Source organism: Arvicola amphibius, chromosome 3, assembly GCF_903992535.2.
Source record: "Arvicola amphibius chromosome 3, mArvAmp1.2, whole genome shotgun sequence".
In the NCBI taxonomy this organism is placed as follows: Eukaryota; Metazoa; Chordata; class Mammalia; order Rodentia; family Cricetidae; genus Arvicola; species Arvicola amphibius.
In genome coordinates this window covers 174,168,500-174,195,435 of record NC_052049.1, presented here as the reverse complement: position 1 = coordinate 174,195,435, position 26,936 = coordinate 174,168,500, and the positions used below count along the sequence as shown (strand labels likewise).

General features: G+C 38.3%; 1 protein-coding gene across 7 annotated transcripts in view; it reads left to right on the top strand.

Annotated features, from left to right (window-relative positions):
• Positions 1–26,936, top strand: part of Rbm6 (RNA binding motif protein 6) — a 112,411-nt gene that overhangs the window by 44,224 nt on the left and 41,251 nt on the right. For 5 of the 7 annotated variants that reach the window (XM_038324315.1, XM_038324316.1, XM_038324317.1 and 2 more), the window contains one exon: positions 2,655–2,728. The exons of the other annotated variants lie outside the window; for them this stretch is intronic. In XM_038324315.1, coding sequence (XP_038180243.1) covers positions 2,655–2,728 — 74 coding nt within the window. The remainder of the gene's footprint in view (positions 1–2,654; positions 2,729–26,936) is intronic. 7 annotated transcript variants of the gene reach the window in all.

The window sequence follows — 26,936 nt, the reverse complement described above, 5'->3', positions numbered from 1 at the left end:
AAGGAAACTTAGGGCTTTGCAATCTGGTATTGGTTGTTTTTTTTTTTTTTTTTTTTTTTTTTTTTCGTTTTGACATCTGTGGAGAGAGTTTTGTTTTACATACTCTTGTGCACTCCTTTGATAATGTTTTTAATGGTAATCAAAGCATTCAAGAGAGCGTCTGTGTGATCCATGGCTACCCCTTTCTGGTTATGGACATGTTTTTGAGTATTCACAGTAGAAATTTGGTGACAAAAGATATCTATGTTCCTTTGTGTTATTCTTTGGTGCTTCAAAAGAATATTTAGAACCATTTACAAAATGTAGAAGGTCTTATGTATACTTTTATAATATATATTATATAGCATATTATAAATATACATATATCTCAAACTGACTTTGTTTAGAAAACTCCACTTGAAAGTAATTGAATAACAAAATTTTTTATGATTAACCAGTTGTATATAAATATGTATACTGAAGTGTGGTATACTAATAAGAGGAACCTGATTTTTGTGGTAAGTTTAGACAAGTTGGAGTTGTCTAAAACTGTGACATTAGGATAGAGAATTTTGTCTCTGGGTAGGTGTGGTCGTGCATGCATTTATTCTCAGTACTCTGGGGACAGAGGAAGAGAGATAACTAAATTCAATGCCAGCCTGGTCCATCTAGTGAGTTCCAGGCTAGCTAGAGTTACATGGTGAGACTCTTTAAAAAATAAAAATAGAAATAAATTCTTTAACTCTCAGCCTGGAATAGTGCTGAGGTTTTTACAAACTTTTGTTTTTTCTTTCTGGTCACTTCCTGAAACTCAAAATAAGGATATACATTATTGTATCATTGTATAGCAACATTTTGTGGTTAAAATAGTTATCAAGTCTAAAGTCAAGTTATCACTATCGTTAAACATTTTAGATCATTTATTCCATATAACAAGGAATCCAATCTGTTTCACCAAATTTGGTATATTTTTTTAAAGGTTTATTTTTATTTTTTAAAAGAATTTAAAAGATTTACTTTATTGTTTTATATGTATGAATGTTTTGCCTGCAAATATGTCTGTGTACCATGGGTGTGTCTGGTTCCTATTAAGGTCAGAAGAGAGCATTACATCGCATGGAACTGTAGTTACAGGAAGTTGTGAGACACTATGTGGATACTGGGAACCCCCCCTGGTTCTTTGGGAAGAGCAAAAATGTGCTATAGATGAGCTAGCTCTCCAGCCCTTAGTTTATTTTTGAGACAGGATCTCACTGTTTAGTCCAGGCTGACTTTGAGTTACAATTCTCTTGTGTCAGCTAAAATGATAGGCATGTGCTACCCAGGCCAACTTCTTTTTGTCTCTTATTGGTAGCAGACTTTATATTCTAGAAACTTCTACACCACTGGGTTAGACTCTAACCAAGTTACTGTTTGTTTGTTATGTTTTGTTTTTAAATTCTTTTTCAAGATACTTTCTCTATGTAGGCCTGGCTATTCTGGAACTTGCCCTATAAACTATCGTTTTGGATACCTTCATTCAATGAGTATCAGTTTCTTCTTCTTGTATCTACTTTATGTTTAAAATCCACATAGGTTTTATGTTGTGTTCTTTCCCTCTGTTTATTTTTCATCTGAATAAATCACATCTATTTTTTTCTATCCATTTGCATAGTGTAAGTTCTAGAGGTGAGTTATTTATCCTGTGAGACAATGGAGGAAGCATGGAAGCCACATGTGGAACATTGCAGTGACAAGTGTATTTTTGCAGTCATATGGTAGCAGTATCAGGAACTATGAGACAGGTTAATAAGTAGAGTTTAGCAGCTTATAAATCCCATAACTTTCCAGTATCATGGATCATTAGAGCCTCAGACCTGTGCTGCAGATAACGCTTTTTCAATGTAAAGGTGGAAGGCATTTGATAATGATACCTAGAGTTATTGAACATGCATTGATTACTAACAACTGCCGTCTTTCCCCTTGCTTGCTGTACCATCAGCTTTTTGCATGTAAGCACAATTTTGGATCAAGTTATTTAGTTTATGCTTTTATATCTTTCTCCTTTCATAAAGATTTTAGCTGATTTTTGACTTGAGTTTGAAGTGGGGAGGGGTAGAGTGGTGGTGGTAATGGTGGTGGCTGAAATGGTCTGTTCCTTGTCAACCAGAAGCCTACTGTATATCCAAATAGAATAGTCACATTATTCCATCAGCACTTGTCTTTGAAGGTGGTTTCTGTTTGAAGAATGGTGACTCTTAGCATAGTTTTGGAATAATTGGTTCTCTTCCTTCTCTTTGGATACATTTTTTTTTTTCAGATTCTTTTCTGTTCTTGTTGACTGTTTTTCCAGAAGATTCAGCCTGTCGTTAAAATGTTTTGGACCACACTTTCTGTGGGAACTTTCTGTGAAATTTCTGGGATTACCCTTTTCTGATCAGCAGTGAGAAGAGGGCAAAGAATCTTCTTAGTTAATAGGAAAAAAGCCATTTGGAATGAATTTCAAACTTCAGAAACACCCAGACTTTTCCTTCAGTACTTTTTCTGTTTGTGGAAGCACCTTTGCCTAGTGTCAAGGGGGGGCATAGGTGGGAGGGCTTGTGTTGAAGGGATTCAGAACAGGGGATTATAAATGTGTCTTTTATGTTTTCAAGGCACTAACACCACTCCCGTCTGTATTTAAATGCTGTCCCCAGGTTACGACTATGGCTATGTCTGCGTGGAGTTTTCACTCTTGGAAGATGCCATCGGATGCATGGAGGCCAACCAGGTTGCTTTATACTTCGGTCAAATGATGCTGAAAGGATGATATATATTTTAATATATGGGGAGGGAGGGCTTCAAATAATTTCACTTTGGAAAGGTACAAGAAACCAGTTGTGCAAAGAAACTTTTTTTAAAAGCTGGGAAATTTATTTAGAATAGTTAATATGTACAGAGTACATTTAAGAAACTAGGTTCCAGTTCTAGTTTGACTGTGTTTCAGAGACTGTACATGGGAAATATGACAGATCTGGAGTGTTGCCCTCTGAAGTATGATAAAGATGTGTAGGTTCCTGATGCAAATGATCCTCTATTGTCTAGGCTCTCAAGGATCTGCCTGCACAGGAATTTTAGGTCAATCAGTGGTCTTTCCCAGATTTAGGATGAAGGTCACACTAATGGTGATTCCTGTGGCTCTAAGGTTCTTCCTATGTGTGGTATATTTGAAAGAGTGCCATTGAGGAGAAAAGAGGAATGGATAGTTTGTGTCTGTCTCATTCATTGTTCTTTGCCAGTTGGAGTTTGTTTCAAGTCATTGGCTGTTTATAGTCAGAGCTGGTGAATATTGAGTCTGCATTCATGTTTGAACTTTCAGGAGTTACTCAACTTTCCACCTGAAATTGTAATCTGTATCTAATTGAATACTGGTTAGTGGTTTGGGAAGGAATTACTAAATAGAATCCTTCTTGTTTTGTGTTTTTTTTTTTTTTTTTCTCTCTTGGGAAAATCAGTTTGGTTTGTCTCAGATCCTCTATCATGTGATGGGAGAGGCAGCTTAAGGATGTAGTTTGACTGTTAGATATCTATTATCTATACTTAGAAGCATCTGTGTGTCACAAAAGAAGGTTCTGCCAAAGGAGAGTAATTTTATAAAATCTTTTCTGTAGCCTAGTGCTTGCTCATCAACTTGGCTCTACTTAACATGATTACATGATTCATGGCACTTAGTACCCCTCTGGATGACCTGGAACTTACAGAGATCCATCTGTCTCTGCCTCCTGAGTGCTGAAATCAAAGGCCTGCACTACCATGCCCAGCTTTATTGTTTACTTCTTTGAGGGGAGGGATTTTCCCTTATTAAAATGGAGATAGACAGTTGTTTGCTTATTTATTTATTTAAAGACATACTCTCATTCTGTAGCCCAAACAGGCCTAGAATTAATTGTGTAACTCAGGATAGATGTGAACCTTTGGTAGTTCTCTGCCTGAGTTTCTAAGTGCTGAGATTAGTTATGAGCCTCTATCTTGTTTTTTTCTTGCTGTGACAAAGTATCATGACCAAAAGCAACTTCAGGATGAAAGGATTTATTTCAGTTTACAGTTCATAGTTCATCATGAAGTTTGAAGTAGGGCAGAAATTCACACTGGGAACCTGGAAAGCAGAAACTAGAGACCATAAATGAATGCTGTGTACTGGCTTGTTACTCATGACTTACCCAGCCTGTTTTCTATACTCTCCAGTACACTTAACCAGGTGTGACATTGCCCCTAGTGAAATGGGTCTTCTCAAAGCAATCATTTTAAAAAAAAAAAAAAGAAAGAAAGAAATTGTCCTTCAGTGGTGGTGCTCGCCTTTAATCCCAGCACTTGGGAGGCAGAGGCAAGCGAATCTCTGTGAGTTTGAGGCCAGCCTGGTCTACAAGAGCTAGTTCCAGGACAGCCAGGGTTGTTAACTCAAAGAAACCCTGTCTTGAAAAAGAAAACAAGCCAGGCGGTGGTGGCGCACACATTTAATCCCAACACTTGGGAGGCAGATGGATCTCTGTGAGTTCGAGGCCAACCTGGTCTACAAGAGCTAGTTCCAGGACAGGCTTGAAAGCCACAGAGAAACCCTGTCTTAAAAAAAGAAAAAGAAAAGAAAGAAAAGAAAAAGAAAAATGCCTTACAGAATTGCCTTCCGGCCAATCTTATGAAAGGTTGTTTTTTTTTTTTTATCCCTACTAAGTTTCCTTCTTCCCTAGGTTTGTGTCAGGTTGACCAAAAAACCAATTAACAGCCAACATACCTTTCTCTAGAGAAAACTATTGATGTATTTTAGCTTAGTAGTAGTGTAAGCACTTTCTGCTATTCACTCACCACAGAATAATTGGATGGAGGGCCATATCCCTTCACTTAATAGGATTCTTATTGCCTGTCCATCGCTAAGTCAGTAAGTATTATCAGAAATTGTGTTACATATAATTTTTGAGAGAAGAATGAAAGCTCTAATCTGTATGATTCTATCCTACTAGTCTCTCTGAAAATGAGAATATTTATTTAATTCATAAACAATTTGCTTTTAACAATCTTTCACCATTGTCTTATTATGAGTAGTTGAAATATAAATGGGAGGACCATGGCAGATGCATCTCTTTTGTACTGTTCTTTCCTAAAGTACCATTGCTTTTTTAAAATCACTATTTTGTTGTTTTTTTTAATTACTGATTTTTATTGAGTTCTGCATTTTGCTGAGCCTCTCCACTCCCCTTCTACCCTCTCCCAAGGACCCCATGCTCCTAATTCACTCAGAAGATCTTGTCTTTTTCTACTTCCCATGTAGATTAGATCCATGTATGTCTCTTTTAGAGTCCTCATTGTTGTCTAGGTTCTCTGGAATTGTGATTTGTAGGCTGGTTTTCTTTGTTTTATGTTTAAAAACCACTTATGAGTGAGTACATGTGATAATTTTCGTTCTGGGTCTGGGTTACCTCACTCAATGATGTTTTCTAGCTCCATCCATTTTGCCTACAAATTTCAAGATGTCATTTTTTCCACTGTGTAGTACTCCATTGTGTAAATATATCACATTTTCCTTATCCATTCTTCAATCGAGCGGCATTTAGATTGTTTCCAGGTTCTGGCTTTGACAAACAATGCTGCTATGAACATAGTTGAGCGCATATCCTTGTGGCATGGTTGAGCATCCTTTGGATGTATACCCAAAAGTGGTAGTGTTGGGTCTTGAGGAAGGTTGTTTCCTAATTTCCTGAGAAGTCGCCACACTGACATCCAAAGGGGCTGTACCAGCTTGCACTCCCACCAGCAATGCAGGAGTGTTCCCTTTACCCCACAACCTCTCCAGCATAAGTTGTCATCAGTGTTTTTTTTTAATTAATTAATTTATTTCCTTTTTATGTATACAATATTCTTTCTGTGTGTATGCCTGAAGGCCAGAAGAGGGCCCGGACCTCATTACAGATGGTTGTGAGCCACCATGTGGTTGCTGGGAATTGAACTCAGGACCTTTGGAAGAGCAGGCAATGCTCTTAACCGTTGAGCCATCTCTCCAGCCCAGTCATCAGTGTTTTTGATCTTGGCCATTCTTACAGGTGTAAGATGGAATCTCAGTGTTTTTTTGAATTGCATTTCTCTGATGACTACGGATGTTGAACATTTCCTTAAGTGTCTTTCAGCCATTTTAGATTTCTTGTTGACAGTTCTCTGTTTAGGTCTGTACTCCATTTTTTTTTATTGGATTATTTGTTCTTTTGATGAGTTCTTTTTTGTATATTTTGAAGATCCGACCTCTGTCTGATGTGGAGCTGGTTGTTGTTGTTTCTTAAAAATAAGTTTATGGGGCTGGAACAATGGCGTAGTGGTAAGGTGCACTGGTTGTTCTTCTAGAGGACCTGGGTCCAATTCCCAGCACCCACATGGGAGCTCACAGTCATCTCTAATTACAGTTCCAGGGGATCTGATACCTTCACCCAATGTACATAAAATAAAGCTTAAAAAAAAGACTAGCTTACACTTACTTATTTGGGCTGGCAAAGATAGCTCATCAAGTAAAGGCACTTGTTGCCAAACTTAATGAACCAAACCCTGGGACCTCTGCATGGGTGGAAGGAGAGGAAGGGCAGGTTGTTCTCTGACCTCCACATGGATGCTGTGGTGCTTCTCTCAAAACAAATGGAATTAATTTAAATAGTACATCTTCACTTTCTTTACAGTCAGTCCCATTTTCTCGATACTTATTTCTCCCATGACCATGGAATTCTCTCTTGTTGAACTCTATAGTCTTCATGATCAGATCAGTGTTCTTTTAGTAGCCTTTCTCGTACTTCAGGGCATATGTAAATATTTTGATGGCAAAAAAAATTTGATCGAAAAAACATGAGATCCTCAGGGAAATAAACCCTATGTTACTTTGGTACTACAACACTAAAAGGGAATACAGGTTCTGCAGGCAGGTCTTAGTTTACCTGTGGCAAATTTCTTAACCCCCCTGGGTCTAAAATCACACTATTCCTAATATCTCAATAAGCCCTACTGTGAATTCAACAGGATCATTCATTTCATTCATTTATGAGTGTTTTTGTGTGCCAGGATGCTGAGGATGCCACAGGGAACAAAATAGGCTATATAACTTAATTTTAATGGAAAAATATGACAAGTAAGTTGACAAGATTAAAAGTAGGACAATATGTAGTAGTATTGAGTGCTATTTAAAAATAAAGTAGACTATAACCAGGTGGTGGTGATGCATGCCATTAATCCCAGCACTCGGGAGGCAGAGGCAGGCAGACTCTTGAGTTTGAGACCAGCCTGCTCTACACAGGAAGTTCCAGGACAAACTCCAAAGCTATGCAGAGAAACCCTGTCTCGAAAAACCAGAACCAAAAAGAAAAGAAAGAAAGCAAAAAAGAAGAAGCAGGCTATTGAGAGCCTATAAGATAGTCAGAGAGGCTTGTTGAGAAGTGATTCTTGATGAATAATGTATGCAGAATACGTAACAGAGCAACTGGCACTTGGTAAGCATTTGAAGTGAGATGAATGTGTCCTGTCTTTCTTCTACATATCAAATAATTTCTGATCATAATTCTAGGAAAATAAATTTATTTTTGTATTTAGATTTAGGCCCTTAATGTCACAATAATTAGGAGTCTTGTGGAGGACAAAAATGCAAAAAAGGTCTGATTCCTTAGAGTGCATAAAGTGTTGATAGAAGATTGTTTCTGGCCATCTGTTCTCCTTTTTCCAAGTTTTACTTACAGAATTACTTAAATTGGTACAGTCTCTAATTTGTCAGAGATCTGCTGAAAGCCTCAGAGCAGGGCCTGATTGTATCTATAAATACTTCTAAGGGTTCTCTGAACTGCTCTAAATTGAGTTTTTCATAACCTTTTGCTGTCTTGATAAGAAATCTCTTTATCATTGGCTGGTATTTATAGATCTGCGAGGTGGAAATAAAGGAAAATTCTGCTGGCTTGCTTTGTAGAGTATGCTGGATTATGTATACATTTGTGAGGCTGCTCACTATAGTAACTAAGACCCCTCTCCTCTAGCTGCTTCTCAGTGCCTGCATGCAGAAGTCAAACAGGACGAATCTCTGCAACAGTATTGTCACAGGGAAACTCATCAGAGTATGTGTTAGCTGTCTGGAGAAATAACTTTATCAAGTATGAAGATGTGAGTATGTTAGCTCATGTCTTCATCACCTTTGTCTAGGAGAAAGGGATAACTGTGAAGTGTTCATTCATTTTATCCTTCATTGGCAATGTTTGGTTGGTTTTGTTTGTTTTGTTTTGTAGGGTCTCCATTGTGTTCATCTTTGTCATTACATTTGTATTTAATATTTATTAATTTATTTATGAGAAAGGGCCTCATTCTGTAACCTTGACTGGCCTGGAACTCACTCCTTAGACCAGACTGGCTTGAACTCACAGAATTCACCTGTCTCTGTCTTCTGAATGCTGTGATTAAAGGCATGCACCACTGGCTGGAAATGTACTTCTAACAATATCTTATACATATTGTTTTCTTTGTTGTCCAAGTCCATTTGGGCTGAAGAAGAACTTCATGTCCTTTTGTTATATGTGCCATTGCACTAAGATTTGGGAAGATAAGTAAGAAGCAAGAAGCATTGTGTTTAAATATTGAGCCCTTTCCATTGTTGCCCAGCAGTGTGTACTAACTCATTGAAGAGTTGGTTATTATTCGGGAATTTTCAAATTTGTTACTGTGGTGCTCGCTTCCTATTCTTCTTTGTTCAGATATTTTCCTAAGAATTGTTTTCTTGGGAACTTTTACTAAATTGTTTGTTTTGGTTTTGTGAGATATGGTTTCTCTTTGTCACCTTAGCCATCTTAGAACTCACAGAGATCACCTGCCTCTGCCTTCTGCGTGCTGCTGGGATTTAAGGCGTACACCACCATTGCCCAACACTCAGCTTTTTATGTTAAGCAATTATCCTGACTTTGTAAGGTAAAAAGCAGTAGGATGCTGTTACTACCTAACATGGAAATTCCTTCTCATACCACCTTTTTCTGCTGTGAAAAATGAAGGCTGTGACATATATGATGTTCTACAAAACTTTTTTTTCCAACAAAAAGAGTTTGGATTATTTAAAGAGACTAGAGTGATTGTGAAGGCCTGTACAGGAAGCCAAATAATTTAATTTTACTTTTTGTGTCTTAAATAATTTTGTTTTAATTAATAAACACAATGTATTTGTGAGTACACAGGCCACGGTGCATGTATTGATCTCATAGGACAATTCTGCAGAGTTTGTTCTCTCTTTTCCTTTTTCACTAGGGTTCCTGGGATCAGACTCAGGTTATCAAAGTTGGGCTGCAGTGTCTTCACTCACTCAGTTATCTCACTGGCTCAGTAAATCTTTTGTTTGTATTTTGAACCAGGGCCTGTTTCTAATCTAGGCTGGCTTCCAAATCATGGTTTTTCTGGCTCCAGCCTCTAATTAAAGTGTGAAATTATAGGTGTGTGCAAAATCCTTTTGTTGTTGTTTTGTTTTCTAAACAGAGTTTCTCAGTGTAACAGTCCTGACTGACCTGGAATTTGATTTGTAGACCAGGCTGGCTTGAACTCACAGAAATCTGCCTTTTTCTGCCTCCCAGAGAAAGTGCTGGGATTAAAGGTGCGTGCCACCACACCTGGTTTTTTTGAGACAGGTTTCACTATGTAACCATGGCTGGCTTGGAAGGCCCTGTGTCAGCTAGACTATCGTTGAACTCATAGAGCTCCAACTGTCTCTGGGTCTGTCTAGAGTGTGTGCAACCATTCTAGGCCTAAAACAAAATCATAAATGTTATTTGCCCTTGTGATTGAAAGTGGTGCTGTAGGGGAAAGGCTGTTAATGATCTATCAAGAAGAAAGTAAAGACCAAAATTGTTGCAGTCATAATTTAGTAATATCAACATAATGATAATCTTGAGACATTTCAGTACTTCAGTTTTGTGTAATCTGAGAAGCAAAAGCAGCAACATTAAAACCATTATTATTAACAACAGTAAAAAATTAATCTAAGTGTTTAGGAGACTGTGTTTTTGCCTAAACAACTCTCATCTCAAAACATTTATTGAAGAAAGTGTGGTTTCCTGGACAGAACTCTTTTGTATAACTTGTGTCTTGGGTCATTCAATCCTTGCCTGTCTTCTGGAAACATCTACTCACTATCTTTTAGTTGTCCTCAATACAGATATCAACAGAAATGTGGGGAAAGTGCAATCAGTATAAAAAGAGTGTAAAGTAAGAGTTAGTGAATGTTCTATTTAGGAGAGGGTTTGTATATTCAAAGCAAAGCACAGGCTGGGTGGAAATCCGGAACCTGTGGCCTTTTCAGGATAGTTGCCAGCTCATAAAATTTTAATTTAGTTTTAAAAATTACATTTGTTTTATTTATTTTGTAGGATATGTGGGGGACACGTTGCATATGTGTGGGGGTCAGAGAACATTTTGCAGGAGTCATTCCTCCCCTTTCACTGTGTGACTGCCAGGGATAGAACTTAGATAGTCAAACTTTGTGGCAGATGCTCCCTCCACTGAGCCATTTTGCTGGGCCTAATTTAGTTTGTTTGTTTTATTTTGTTTTTTTTGTTTTTTTGTTTTTTTTTCAAGACAGGGTTTCTTTGTGTAACAGCCCTAACTGTTTTGGAAGTAGCTATTATTATTGTTATTGTTGTTATTATTAAAAATAATTTATTTCTACTGTATGTGCATTGAGGTTTTACTTGCGTGTATGTAATGTGTTGTATCTCCTGGAAATGGAGTTTCAGACAGTTGTGAGCCATTATGTGGGTGCTGGGAACCCAATTCCTCTGGAAGAACATTTAGTGCTCTTTAACTGCTGGAACTAGTATTTGTAGACCAGACTGGCCTTGCCTTGAACTCAAAAAAAAATCTACCTGCCTCTGCCTTCCACATGCTGGGATTAAAGGCATGTGCCACCACTGCCCAGCAACATACATACATACATACATATATATATATATATCTATATATATATATCTATATATATATATATATCTTTTTTTTTTTTTTTTTTTTTTTAGTTTCTCAAGACAGGGTTTCTCTGTGTAACTGTTGTGGCTGTCCCGGAAGTCACTTTGTAGACCAGTCAGTCTGGCCTAAAACTCACAGAGATCCTCCCAAGTGCTGGGATTCAAGGTGTGTGCCACCACTGCCTGGTCTAATTTAGTTTTAAAAAATATTTATTAGTTTTGGCCTTTTTGAAACAGAGTTTCTTGTAGGACTATCTGGCCTCCAGCTTATTATGTAGCCAAAGCCTTGAATTCCTGATTCTCCTCTCTCTATCTCCCATGTGCTGTGGTTGTAGACATGGTCTGCCACACTCATCTAAGTAAGTCCATTGTTATTTATTATTATTTAGTTTTATCTATACAAAAGTTTTGCCTGCATGTGCATGTGTGCAGCATGTGCATGCCTGGTGCCTGAGGAGGTTGGAAGAGGAGTATGGATCTCTTGGAACTTTAGTTATGGACGGTTGTGAGCCACCATGTTAATGCTGGAATTAAACATGGGTCTTCTGCAAGAGCAATGAGTACTATAAACCAACGATCCACCTCTCCAACCCCTCAGTTAAGTAAGTCTTAAATTATAGCCACTTCTGTGTTATTATTTAGTATGTTTCAAAAAAAAAGAAAGAAAGAAATTATGGCAGTTCCCAGGAATCAGGTGGGTTTTTTTTTTTATTTGTTTCTTCTTTTTGTTTAGTTTTAACAATATTTCTTATTTAGGCCTACTAGTTTAAATTTTTGGTCAAATTACTGCTTCTTAGCATCCATATGTCTTCTAGTGAATGCATTAGCTCTTAAGAAAATCTTAAATTTTCTCAGGTGAAAGAGAGAGACAACAGTGCAACATGGAGTATGGGCAGACCATAGTAGAATTGTAACCTGTGGCTTTAAAACCCTAGGCGCTGACAGCCAGCCTCTAGCTCCCATTTTTTTGTCATCCAATGACCCCCTTCTGACTTTCAGGCAGCAAGCACACACGGTGCATATGTATACACTTACACATAAAATGAATAAGTCTAATAATTTTTAAAAGCAAATTTATATATCATTCTAATTATTAATCCGAGGGTTAGACAAAGGCATAACTGAGTTTATGGCCTTATGCCTTATATATGTGGTATAATAGAATCGTTAGGGGCTGGAGGCTAAAGAGATAGCTTGGTGTTTAAGAGCACAGGCAGGTCTCCCAGAGGACCTGATTTTGATTCCCAGCACCTGCATGAAGGCTCACAACTCTTTGTAACTCCCTGGCCTCTGCAGTCACCTGGCACACACATGGTGCACATATCTACATGCAGACAAAAACACTCATATACATTAAATAATGAAATTAAAAGAAGGGGGATAATGGGGATTATGGGGGCTGATAAAATCCTTGGGGGTGTACTTTAAACAGTAGTGATTATAGACTCTGTAAGTTCTTAGGGCAGGTATATAAAAAGATCTACCCAGCCCTCACTGCTTTCTGAGTAAAGATGTGGCTGTTCAGCCAGACGATGGTGGCGCACACCTATAATCCCACTCAGGAGGTAGAGGCAGGTGGATTTCTGTGAGTTCAAGGCCAGCCTGATCTACAAGAGCTATTTTCAGGACAGGCTCCAAAGCTACAGAGAAACCCTGTTTCAAGAAACAAAAACAAAACAAAAAAAAGTAAAAAGATATGGCTATTTGTTCTTTCATATACTCCTTCCGCAGTGTGATATCACTCGCTGCTCTTACCAGAGATTGAACAATTGGGGTTGCTTGTTCTTGAACTTTGTGCTTATAGAACTGCAAGCTAAATAAACCTCTTTTGCTTTTTAGGTTATCCCATTTCAATTATTTCATTATGGTAGCAATAAGCTTACTAATAAAAAAAACTTGATACCATGAATACTTTCAAATGGTGTACGCAGATAACCTCAACAATGTTAGAATTCCATCGGTTCTTATTGGTGAGAGAGAGAGAGAGAGAGAGAGAGAGAGAGAGAGAGAGAGAGAGAGAGAGAGAGAGAGAGAGAGATATGTTTGGTTGGTTGGTTTTTGCTTGGTTAGTTTCTGCTTGCAGGGCAAGGCCGTGTACATGTTAAGCAAATGGTCTACCATAAGTTACACACACGCATTTGTGTGTATGTATATCTCTATCTTTCTTTTCTTTATTTAAAAATTTATTTATGTTTCTGAGAAAGATTCTCACTATGTAGCCCCAGCTGTCCTGGAATTTGTTACGTAGACCAGGATGAGCTGGAACTTAATAAGATCTTCCTGCCTCTACCTCACAGGTGCTGGGATTAAAGGCATGTACCACCACTGCTTGGCTGGCATTAACTTTTTGTATAGTTGCTAGATTCTTTTCATTGTTGTTATTTTGAGACAAAATCTTGCTAGAGTACCCTAGGTGGCCTGAAATTTTCTGTGTAGACAAGGTCAGCCTCAAACTTGGAACAACCCAGTTTGTGTATCTTGAGTTCTAAGATTATAAGCATGAGCTGTCACACCAGTCTAGCTTCTATGTCTTTGACAACCATTACCTAGTACTTTTAGGAAGCTGAGATATTTAAACTGAAAATGAGATGGATGCATAGGCATGTAAAAACAAACGGTCACTACCTTGTTAACTGCCCTGTAGTCCTGCAGTAGAGCATTGGGGGGGGGCTTCTATGATGTAAGCCAATGGCTAACTTTGGGATTGCTTCCTCAGTCACTCTTCCACTTTATTTACTTTCTTTATTTGAAACGGGGTTTCTTATTAAACCTGGAATTCACAATTTTGGCTAGATTGGTTGGGAAGTGTATCCCTAGGATTTGCCTGTATCTGCCCCCTTCACTAGGTTATAGATGCACACTGCCTTTTCTGTAGATTCTTGGGTTAGGGTGTCTAAATTCAGGTCCTCATGCTTGAATAGCAAGCACTTTACCGAAAGATATTTTTAAAGTTACTATTGCAAGTAGTTCTTCCATCTCATAAATATGCAGTGAATGTTACTGAACACCTTTTAGTATGTTGAACTTAGATATTCTTGAGTCCTATTTTCCATAGAATAAAGTGTTTACATCTTGTTATTCAGTTCTATCTCATAGATTATCTATGTACATTTCTGAGTATGGGTATTGATGGCTCTAGATCAGCTTATCTAACATAGTAGTTAATTTGGGGCTGATGAGGTGACTTTGCAGGTAAAGGCACTTGCCATCAATACCTAAACCACATAGCAGAAAGCAAGAACTGACTCCCAGAAGTTGTCTTTTGAACTCTACATTTGCCATGGCACATATCCATACACACACATCCATGTATATATGTGCACCTGGTGCTCATGCATGTATGTGAAATTAAATCTCTTGCCTAGTATTGGCCCTCCAGCTCTCAGAAAATCCCCCACCTCTGCCTTTCACTTACTGTTTAAGTGCTGAATTTAGCTTATGTATTTTCTGTAGATCTAGACTCAGGTCACACTTGTAATGTAAGCACTTTATGTGCTAAGCCATTTCCCCAGGCCTGTTTAATTCATTTTTAAGTGAAGTAAGTTTTTTTCTTACTGAAATTTCCAAGTTCTTTGTGTATTTTCAGTTAATAATAATAATCTTATATTAGGTATGTCTTCTACAAATGTTTCTCCCATCTGACATGTCTTCTTGCCTTCATATGTCTTTTACAGAATAAAATTTAGATTTTTTAAACATATTTTTTAAAAAATATGTTTAATACGTTCTGCCTGCAGGCCAACAGAGGGCATCAGGTCCCACTAGAGGTGGCTGTGAGCCACCACGTGGTTGCTGGGAATTGAACTCAAGACCTCTGGAAGAGCAGCCAGTCCTCTAACCACTGAGCTATCTCTCCAACTGAAAGTTTAGTTTTAATAAATCCATTTCATCAGTTCTTTTATGTATCATTCCTTTTGAAGTTGAATGTAAAAAAAAATTACCTGCAAATCTTAGGCTGTCTAGATTTTTCCTTATGTATAGTTTTATGTAGGAGATTTATAGTTTCCATTTACATGTGGGTCTAATACTTTTTCATTTAATCTCTTTGATTGAGTAAGATTTCTTTTTGCAGATGGATGTCAAATTATTTGGGTGTCTTTGTTGAAATGAATACATTGAGCTAGGTATGGTGGGGCTCTTGGGAAACTTAAGTTCAAAGCTAACATGAGCTACAAAGTGAGTTGTAAGTCAATCTGAGCTACAAACTGAGTCTTTGTTTCAATAAAACAAAACCCAATAACAGAAAATCTTTCCTAATGAATTGCTTTCCTCCTTGTTCAAGATCTTGTATGAGATTTTTTTTGAGCCCTGTGTTCTGTTCTGTGTGGTGTGGTGGTGTGCTCTGTTATTCCCAGCACTCAGGAGGCAGAGGCAGGTGCATCTCTGTGAGTTTCAGAACAACCAGGGTTGTGTAGAAATCCTGCAAATAAATGAAGGAAGGAAGGAAAGAAGGAAGGAAGGAAGGAAGGAAGGAAGGAAGGAAGGAAGGAAGGAAGGAAGGAAGGAATGAGAAAATTGCACTTTAAAAAAATAAGAGAGCCGGGCGGCGGTGGCGCAGGCCTTTAATCCCAGCACTCGGGAGGCAGAGGCAGGCGGATCTCTGTGAGTTCGAGACCAGCCTGGTCTACAAGAGCTAGTTCCAGGACAGGCTCCAAAGCCACAGAGAAACCCTGTCTCGAAAAACCAAAAAAAAAAAAAAAAAAGATTATTTCCATACAAGCTGTAGGATCCTTTGTTGATGTGCACAAATACAAATATATTACTAGAATTTTGATTAAGAGTACATTGAAGGGCTAGAGAATGGCTCAGTGGTTGAGAGCATGGGCTACTCTTCAGAATACCTAAGTTCTTTTCCCAGAATAAACATGGTGGCTCACAACTGCCTGTAAGTTCGCCACTAGGGGACCTGCCACGCTTTTCTGGTCTCCAGGTGCACCTGTATGCACATGGTGCACATACAGACAACCAGGCATACGCACATATACAAAATAAATAAATGTTTTTTTAATTACATTGAATTTATAGATGAAATTAGTAAGAACTGACATCTTTGTGATATTGAATCTTTTCAATGAATTTGAATTAGCTTATATATTAATTTCTTTGAATTTTTTAATCAGTATTTGCCTTGAATTCACAGAGATGCACCTAATTCTCCCTCCAGAGTTTTGGGATTAAAGGTCTATGCCACCATACCCTGTCCTGAATTTTTTTTTCACATGGCTCTTATACATATTATTATATTTATAACCTAGAATTTCTTACTAATGTACTATTAATGTAATAGTGCCTTTGGTTTTGTTTGTTTTACAGCAAGGCTTAGGCTGGCAGGGCTGCTATTACAAATGTACATCACTGTGCTCCACTGCTGTCTTTTATGTTTGTTAGTTTTTCTCATTTTTAATTGTTTATTTTATGTGTATGAGTGTTTGCCTGCTTATATTTCTGTGCATCATGTTAGTGAAGTATTCAAGAACTCTAGAAGAATATGTTGGAGACCCTAGAACTAGAGTTACAGACTGTGCCTTGTCAGTGCTAGGAATTGAACCCTGTCCTCTGTAAGAAAAACCAGTGCTCTTAACCACCGAGCCATCTCTTCAGCCCTTTATGTATTTAGTGTCAAGTTATTTAGTTTTTGCAGCATATAAGAAATTTTGTGTCTTAATATCTATTTTGTGTTGTTGTCATAAAATATCTGAGTCTTGGTACTTTTTTATTTATTTAGAATTATTTACGTGTATGTCTGCTTTGCCTTCATGTATGTATGTTTACTGTATGTATGTCTAGTACCCTCCTTCAGAAAAGTGTGTCATGTCACCTGGAACTAGAGTTGTGGGTGAGTGTGAGTGAATTTATGGGTAATGGAAACTGAAGCCATGTCTTCTACAAGAGTAGTACTTTGTCTTATCTGCTGACCACCTTTCTTTCCCCCAAGTCAGAGTCGCTGTTGGTGTGATTAAAACACCATAACCAAAAGTAGATTTGGGAGGAAAGAGTTTAATTTGTCTTAAACTTACCTTTCACTTCCACATCATAAAGCATCACTAAAGAAAGTCAGTGCAGGAACCTGGAACCAGAAGCCGATGCAGAGTCCTTGGAGAAGTGATTCTTCTTGTGTCTGCTTTCTTATAGAACTGAATACCACCAGCCCAGGGGTAGTGCCACCTACAACAGGATGATTCTTTCTACATCAATCCATAACTAAGAAAATGCAGCCAGGCAGGTGAATGGATCTCTGACTTTGAGGCCAGCCTGGTCTACAGAGCAAGTTCCAGAAATGGCTACATAGAGAAACCCTGTCTCATATAAACAAAATGCCTTACGGGCTTGCCTTTACTTGGATCTCATGGAGCCTCTTTCTCAGTTGAGACTTCCTCATCTCCAATTACTCTAGCTTCTGTCAAGTTGACAGCACAACTTACTCTTTGTCAGTCTGACATACAAACATATCACTATTAAGCTACAGCCTTTCCTTTCTTGTTCATTCCCAAGATCACACTTTAACTATCAACATCACAATATAAAACATTTTCCAAATTAGAAAGTCCTGCAGTCTTACACATTCAAAAACTTCAGGGTTAAGAGTACTGACTACTCTTTCAGAGGTCCTGAGTTTAGTTCCCAGCAACCATATGGTGGCTCACAACCATCTCTAATGGGATCTGATGCTGTCTTCTGGCATGCAGGTGTACATTCAGATAGAGCACTCATATACATATATGATATACATAAATCTTTAAAACAAAACAAACAAAAAACTTTTTAAAAGTTTAGTCTCCTTAAGAAACTCAAAGTCCAAGCCACATAGTAATGTGGCACGCACCTTTAATCCCGGCTCTCAGGCGGCACAGGCAAGCGGATCTGTGAGTTTGAGGGCAGCCTGGTCTATAGAGTAAGTTCCAGGACAGCCAAGGCCACACAGAGAAACCCTGTCTTGTAAATCCAAAGTCTCTTAAAATTCAGCATCACTCAATTGTAGACTCCTATAAAATCAAAAATTAGTTAAATATTTTATTTCCAGAGGGAAGAGCTAGGTTGTAGTCACAATCTATGTATAACAAAACTAAGCTCCAACTGTGTAATTAACTCAGTGTCTAGTCTATGGGATCCACTCACAATCTGGGTTCCTACAAAGGGTTGAGTGACTTCTCTGGCTCTGTTCTTTGCAGCCCACACAGATTGTCTAAGTTCAGACCACCTCTGTTGTTCTATTTTTGTTTGTTGGGTTAGTTGGCTTTCGAGACAGGGTTTCTCTGTAGCTTTGGGTCCTGTCCTGGAACTCACTCTGTAGACCAGACTGGCCTTGAACTCACAGAGATCTGCCTGTCACTGTCTCCCAACTGCTGGGATCAAAGGTATGTACTACCACCGCCTGGCTAGACCATCTTTATTCTACAGTTGCTTTATCATGGCTTATTCTTCAACCTTAGCTGACCATGATGGAGTTTTAAAACCTTCCTCTGAGCTTCACAAGCCAGGCCATCATCTGCTCTACTCTCAGGGTTTTCTTACAAGCTCCAACAGAACAACTTGCCAAACTCCTACCACTCAATGGCTTTTCTCACCCAGCATTCCAGAGTACTTACATAATCCTCAAAAAAACACATGGTTAGGTCTGTCACAGCAATACCTTTACACTAGGTAATTTCAAGGAAAAGAGATATACTTTATTGTTGCATGATTATCATGATTGGAAAGTCCAGATAGTGGTGGGGGTGCATGCATTTAGTCCCCAGCACTCGAGGCACAGACAGGTGGACCTTTTTGAGTTTGAGACCAGCCTGGTCTACGGAGGGATTTACAGGACAACCAGAGATAAACAGATATAGTGGCATTTCATTTGTATTTTAATAAATAAAGCCAACCTAAAGACCAAAAAAACAAAGCAACCATCCACTGGCTCTTACTTACCTCGGTCTCAGTCCAAAACTGGCGATCCTACCTCCAGAAAACCTCAGAATAAGACTATGAATGTGAGCTGTCTCCTCACGTTTTATAATCCTCTCTTGGGCTGGAATTAAATGCGTGCACCATCCGGTTTCTATGGCAACTAGTGTGGCTACTGGAATCAAAGGTGTGTGTCACCACTGCCTGATCTGTAAGGCTGACCAGAGATGGTGTTTTACTCTCTGATCTTCAGGCAGGCTTTATTTATTAAAATACAAATGAAATGCTACTACACAGAGAGAAACCCTGTCTTGGGGTAGGGGACAGGAAGGGAAGTCCAGATAGCCATCTGTTGATGGCCATTCCATCTCACAGCATAACGGAGAGCTAGAAAGGGAGTGCTGGTGGGGGTTCTCAGGGTAAGAGCACTTGTTGCCCAACCCTGGCAGCCTGACCTACTGGCACAGGTACACGTATGCCCATACACATGCACACACGTAAGTGAAATTTTTGATCCTGTCAGCCAAATATCCAAATAACCATAGACTTACTATGAATTTTAAATGCTCAGCCAATGTTTTAAATTTGGTATTAGCTAGCTCTTGCAACTTAAATTAACCCATATTTCTTATTTATGCTCAACCATGTGGCAGTGTGTGAGAGATTCCCCTCAGTATGCAGTGAATATCATTGGTTAATATAGTAACTGCAGAGCTTTAGGGTAACAGAACTAGGTGGGGAAAACTAAATGAAATGTTGGGAGAAAGGAGTTAGAAAAAAGCCATGTAGCTTTCACCGGAGACAGACGCTGGATGAAACCTTACCCAGTAAGCCACAGCCATGTGACAATACACAAATTAATGGAGATGGGTTAAATTATTATGTAAGAGTTAGCCAATAAGAAGCTAAAGCTAATGGGCTAGGCAGTGATTTAATTAATACAGTTTCTGTGTGAATATTTTGGGTTTAAGCATCCGGGAACTAACTAGCGGCCTTTTCCTACAAACTTGCGCCCGCTGGATACTATGGGCCTGTAGGCTGAAGATGGATGCTCTAGCGGTACAAGAGAACTTTGGATGACTGTCCAAGCAGTGAGATGTCTCTGTCAATTCTAGAGTTTTGGAAGTTGCTTGCAATGCTCTTCCAGTTTACTTAGATAATATTATATCCTTCTAGAGTCTTTGGTGGAGTTAAAGAATTGATAGTTACACTTTTCCTTAGTTATGATAAAAGATAAAGTAGATAAAAATATTGTAACTAATTCTTACTTGATACCTGTTTTGTTATATGTAATTTTACTATGTTGAAGATAAAGCCTTCCTTTTCATTTAAGCAGAAAAAGGGAGGTGATATGGCATTCCCCTCCGTATGCTGTGAATATTATTGATTAATAAAGGAACTGCTTTGGGCCGATAGAGAGCTATATGGGAACAGAGCTAGGTGGAGAAAACTAAACTGAATGCTGGGAGAAAGGAGGTGGAGTAAGAGACAAACCATGGAGCCTCCACCAGAGACAGACACGCTAAAACTTTCCTGATAGGCCATGTGAAGCACAGATTAATGGAGATGGATTAAATTAAGATGTAAGAGTTAGCCAATAAGAATCTAGAGCTAATGGGCCAAGCAGTGTTTTAAATAATAGAGTTTTTGCGTGATTATTTCTGGGCTAAGCAGCCAAGAAACAAACTAATGACCTCTTTGCAACAGTGGTGCCTTTTTCAGCATGGCATATTCATCTCCCTGAGTCTCCTGGCAACTCCACTCTTCATTCTATCACTTTTTTTCCTGTCTACAAGTCCCTCCTAACCTCTTATATTTAGCTTTTTATTAAAACAATGAGAGCAACACATCTTCATAGTGTACAAAAAGATTATTCCATAAAATACTTATGTGCACAATAAATAGTTTAAAATATTTTTTAAAAATATGTTTTAAAGGCTTAAAAGCTTACAGAAAAAGAAAGGACAACAGAGATCTACACAAAAGGGCCAAATAGGAATTGTAGCCTTATCTGCTCTCAGAAACTGTCTGTTCTTGAGACTCAGCTCACTCCAGAACAGCTCATTCATGAAGGGAAAGCCTCCAGGACTTAATTCTCGTAAATTAAGCCCCACTTATTTTTTTTAAATTTTTTAAAGATTTATTTATTTATTATGTATACAATATTCTGCCTCGATGTATGCCCGCACGCCAGAGGAGAGCACCAGATCTCAGTACAGATGGTTGTGAGCCACCATGTGGTTGCTGGGAATTGAACTCAGGACCTCCGGAAGAACAGCCAGTGCTCTTAACCTCTGAGCCATCTCTCCAGCCAAGCCCCGCTTATTTTTAAGTCCTGTCAGAGCTGGCAGTCTTTTTCTGGCCTAGAACTTACTCTGTAGACTAGGTTGGCCTCAAAATCACAGAGCTCCACCTGATTCTGTCTCCTCACTGCAGGAATTGGTACAGGTACATTTGTGTGTGTGTGTGTGTGTGTGTGTGTGTGTGTGTGTATACACACACACACACACACACATGAACACACCGGGGTGTGCTACCTTTTGGGAGGAGGGTGCCCTTTACTATGCTCTAGATTGAACCCAGTTTTTGTGGGGTGTTAGGCAGGTACTCTACTACTGAGCTTTATCCATAACCTTTATTTGGATGTTTCAAAGACGGTTATGTGTCTTATCAATCTGAATAATTTGTTTTATTTTTTTGTCATGTTGGATTTCCAAGTACAATGTTGAAGATCTACTTTTGGAGGGTTAATCCCCTTCCTGTTGTTTGATCGGTGGGAAAGCATTGCTTGTCACCAGTAAAGATAATATGAGTTAGAAGTTACTTGTAGATATTCATCAAATTGGAGGTTTCCATTCTTAATCATGAATGCTAGCTGGTTGCTTGATTTTTCCTTAGCCTATTGATATTCTTCTATATTATTTCAACTGAGTTTTTTTAAACATTGAACTGTCTTGCTTGCCTAGAGTAAATTTCATTTGGATTTTTTTCAGTTTTATGTCTGATTTTTGTTGTCAGAGGCTGCTCATTCGTTTCTGACCACTTAGGCACCCCCCAAATAATCACACAGAAACTATATTATTTAAATATTACTTGGCCAATCATTTAAACGTATTTCTATCTAGCTTTTATATCTTTGGTTAAACTTTTTCCATTATTTTGTATTTTACCGTGAGGCTTGCGGCCTAATGGCAAGGTTCCAGCTGGCTGCTCGAGTCTTTCTCCTCTGGCAGCTCCATGGCTTCTTCCTGACTCAACCATTTTTTCTCCTAGCATTGAGTTTAGTTTTTTTGCCTAGATATTCTGCCCTACCATAGGCCAAAGCAGGTTCTTTATTAACCAATGATAATAAAACAAACTCATAGCATACAAAGGGCAATCCCACATCATCTCCCCTTTTCTGTCTAAATAAAAGGGGAGGTTATAACTTTAACATAGTAAAATTACATATACCAATGCAGGTATCAAGAATTACACTTACAATATTTAGACTATTTGTTTCTGGGAAGTTTCATATTTATCTTTTATCACAGCTGAGGAAAACTATAACTATCTGACTTCAACTCCTTCCAAGACCCCAGGAAGTAAATTGTAATCAACCTCCAAAACTCTAGAATTGACAGAGACATCTTGCTGACTGGACAGTCATCCAAAGTTATTTTGCATCATTGTGGCATCCATCTTCAGCCTATAGGCCCATAATATCTGGCAGATTTTTCAGTGAAACAGGACCATTGAGGATGTTCTGCCTTATAATGGCACAGTTAGTCAATTGCTTCTTCTGTGTCCTGCACAATTTCTGATAGACTCTTTAGGCAAGTTCAGCATTTTTTTTGTTTGTTTTTGTTTTCTGAGTCCTGCATGTCCAGTTCATACAGCATATCATCAAGCAGTTCAGGCAAGAGCAGTTTTCTTACCCAAATGGCTAACCTTGTTATGTTGAAGGCAAATTTCCTAACAAGTTTCTTCAATGCCCATCAATCTCTCTGAAGTCAAAGTCTTATATGCCACATTCTGTAGATCTTTGAAAGGCTTGAAGAATACCTATTTATCTGAAATATATCTTTGTACATCTGGAAAACCTAACATGACTACAAGTTTGACTATTATAAATGACCATTAATCTGTAATTTTTAATAATACATTAGTTTTAAGTGAGCTATATAAACATAATACCTTAAACAAGAGCAGAAATACTTATACACAGTTTTAACAAAATTAACCTTAGATTTGTATCAGTAGATTGACTGTGACTATTTAGCCATTTTTACCCAACCTCTTTTAAATAAAAACAAACATTTAGAAACAGTTTTGGAAATTTGTATGAAGTTTTCTCCAAACTGCTTCCTACTGTTTGTTGGGCAAAGTGTTTTTTTTTTTTTTTTTTTTTAATTTTAATTCATGGCCTCGAACTTGTGATCCTCCTGCCTCTGCCTCCTTCAGCAAATCCTGCTGGCGTGGGCCACCACAACTGGCAGGATTGACAGAGACCTTTCAGGGAGGTCTTGTCCCATCAAAGGACATTAGTCTAGAAGGAATCCCTAAGTTGTTATCTTCTGTGGAAACAAAAGTAGAACCTCTTTTAGAAAGTAACATATTCTTAGAATCAAATTTTGAAGTCAGAATACTTTTGTTTGTTTAGCTTGGGAACACCCACAAATGTCTCTCTGCATTTAGCTCATTCATTAATAGTCAAAAAATTCAAAGAAAACACAATAATATACATAATCCAGATGGATGTATTTTCCATCTTTATGTGGCTTTTTAAATTTTACTGTCTCTTTAAAGACGTTTAGTTTTTAAAACTATTTCTTTTTATAACTGTCTATACTCTTTTTCCTCTCCTAAGCCTATGTATTGCGTATCTGTAATAATTTTCTAACGAGGAGCGCTTTTTTTTTAATGCTAAGCAGGATGTGCCCAGGAGGTATGTTCACTGCCTCTGTGAGCCCCCCATTTCCAGGGATGCAGCAGCAGGCCTATGTTGCCATTTAGCAGCTTGTAGCATGCTGCTCACAAACCCTAAGTGCTCTTTAGTGGGATACCCCAAAAGAGCCAGAACCATTCATGCTGCCATTATGAGCCAGGAAGCCATTTTTTAAAGGAGCTGCACCTCTGCTTACGACCAGCAAACAGAGCCTGCCTGAAAAAAAACTATGGTTACCAAGAAGCTGTATTCGGCTCCCATTTTTGAGGGTCTGGAAGCCCTCCCCCCACTGACTGTTCTTCCAGAGGTCCTGAGTTCAATTTCCAGCTCACAACCATCTGTAAGAGATCTGGTGCCCTCTTTTAGTGTGCAGACATACATGTAGACAGAACATTTATACATAATAAATAAATACATCTTTAAAAAATTGATGGATTTTTTATTTTACTGTTAATATGTTGTGTTGTTTTTCCTCTTTTGGCTTTTTTTTAGGGGGGACCTGCCACCTAGCTCTCAAATAAATCACACACGTAGACTTATTCTTAGTTATGAATACCCGGCCTTGTTATAATATCTTGGCTTGTTTCTTGCCAGCTTTTCTTAACTTAAATTATCTTGACTACCCTTTGCCTCTGGACTTTTATCTTGTATACCTTTCTTTCTTTTTCTTTTTGACTTGCTGTGTAGCTGGGTGACTGACCTCTGATGCCCTCCTCTTCTTGTTTTCTTCTTCCATGTTCTCCTCTCAGATGTCTCCTTCAATTTGTACTGTCTGCCTGCTAGCCCCGCCTATCCTTGCTCCTGCCTTCTATTGGCCATTCATCTCTTTATTAGGACCCTTAGGTGTTTTAGACAACAATATCTGTCTGCTTCACAGCAGCATTGTTTGTCATAGCCAGAACCTGGAAACAACCTAAATGTCCCTTGACTGAAGAATAGATAAGGAAAATGTGGTACATTTATATAATGGAGTATTATGAAGCAGAAAAAAAAACAATGACATCTTGAAATTTGCTGGCAGGTGGATGGACATCATATTGAGTGAGGTAACCCAGACTCAGAAAGACAATTATCATATGTACTCATTCATAAGTGGCTTTTAGACATAAAGCAAAGAAAAACCAGCCTACAATTCATAATCCCAGAGAACCTAGACAACAGTAAGGACCTGAAGAGAGACATACATGTATCTAAATTACATGGAAGGTAGAAAAAGACAAGATCTCCTGTGTAAATTGGGAGCATGGGAACCATGGGAGAGGGCTGAAGGGGAGGGGAGAGGAAAGAAGGGAACAGAGAAAAATATATAGCTCAATAAAAAATTAAATTAAAAAAATAAAATACAACATAAACAAAAGTCACACACCTGAAAATAATATTTCTAACACTAATATTTTTGTGGGAGTGAAGGGGTTATGGGCAAGGTTTCTCTGTATAACAGCCCTAGCTGTCATAGAACTCACTCTGTAGTCCAGGCTAGCCTTGAACTTACAAAGATCTGCCTGCTTCTGCCTCCTTAGTGCTAGGATCAAAGTTGTGTACCAACATTGCCCGGTTACCCTATCTAATGTTTAAGTAGATGTATATGTGGTAAATATATACATATATATATATATATATATTTTGAAATAGTGAAGTTAAATATATTAATGGACTGTGAGGTGGGGTTTCACAAGAATTTGTGTCTGGGCGGTGGTGGTGCACGCCTTTAATCCCAGCACTCGGGAGGCAGAGGCAGGCGGATCTCTGTGAGTTCGAGGCCAGCCTGGTCTACAAGAGCTAGGTCCAGGACAGGCTCTAAAAAAGCTGCAAAGAAACCCTGTCTCAAAAAACAAAAAAAAAAAAAAAAAAAAAAAAAAAAAAAAAAATTTGTGTCTGAATCCCTTGTTTATTTTTGTTTCTTTTGTGTTCTTATAAAAGTCTTTGCTGTTTTTGGATTTTCTAGGCATTATGTATTTGAGCCAAAAACCAGTGGAGCTATATTAGTCTTTAATGATAATCTGTGCTTGTTTTGAATATAAAAATCAGCTAATAGAAGGATATACTAAAGGAGGCAGTACTAGAGCCTACTCTCACAGCGATAAAGCCCCCCTCAAACTGTAGGAGTTGAGACAATCCGTAAGGGGAACAACTATATTTTATACACACACACACACACACAGAGTTATAAAAAATGACTATTATAATTTTTTTTTTTTTTTTTGGTTTTTCGAGACAGGGTTTCTCTGCAGCTTTAGAGCCTGTCCTGGAGCTAGCTCTTGTAGACCAGGCTGGTCTCGAACTCACAGAGATCCGCCTGCCTCTGCCTCCCGAGTGCTGGGATTAAAGGCGTGCGCCACCACCGCCTGGCTATAATTTTAAGCCAAAAGGAACTTGATGCTTAGGGTGAATTTTCTACAATGATATTATTCACAGATCCAGAAAGTCATCTTTTTTGAGATGGGGAGAAGGGTCTGTAAAGTGCCTGCCATGAGAGCTTAATTTGTATTTAGATCCTGAGTGCTAATATAGAAAGTCAAGTGTAGGAACAGCAACTATAATCTTAGTGTTGGGGAGCTGAAAACAGGAGGATCCCGGGGATTTGCTAGCCAGTCAGTCTAGCCTAACAGGTAAGATTTGTTCAGTGAGACATGTCTCAAAAAAGTAAGATGAGGGCCACTGAAGAGAACACCTGACATCAGCCTCTGCCTTCCACACACATGTACACACACATCTACATGCATCTAACAGCACACCAAAATAGATAATGTATTTTAAGCAACTTTGTTGGCATTTAAATATTGTTTTTTATGAAATTGCTAGATTAACACCTAATTAACTCAGTTGTTTAGAGCATCATGCTCATGAAAAAAAAAAATAATTGCTTTACCTAGAATGACTCTTTGTGAAGAATCTGAATAAAACACACAAGTACACAAATGTGAAGAGCATTTCCATAGGTATTTTTTCATTTTGGTGTATTATATACCTAAAAAATATAACATAAATGTATTTTTACTTCAATACCTCATTTAACTAATTCCAAGGTCTTTAACCAGAGCACTGATTCTTATGTAGAAACTACTCCTGCTCCTCATCATTATTTTTTAAAGCCATCCTTAAATTTTAACAAAACCCCGGCATGGTGGCGCATACCATTAGTCCCAGCACTTGGTTGGCAGAGGCAAAGGGATCTCTGAGTTTGA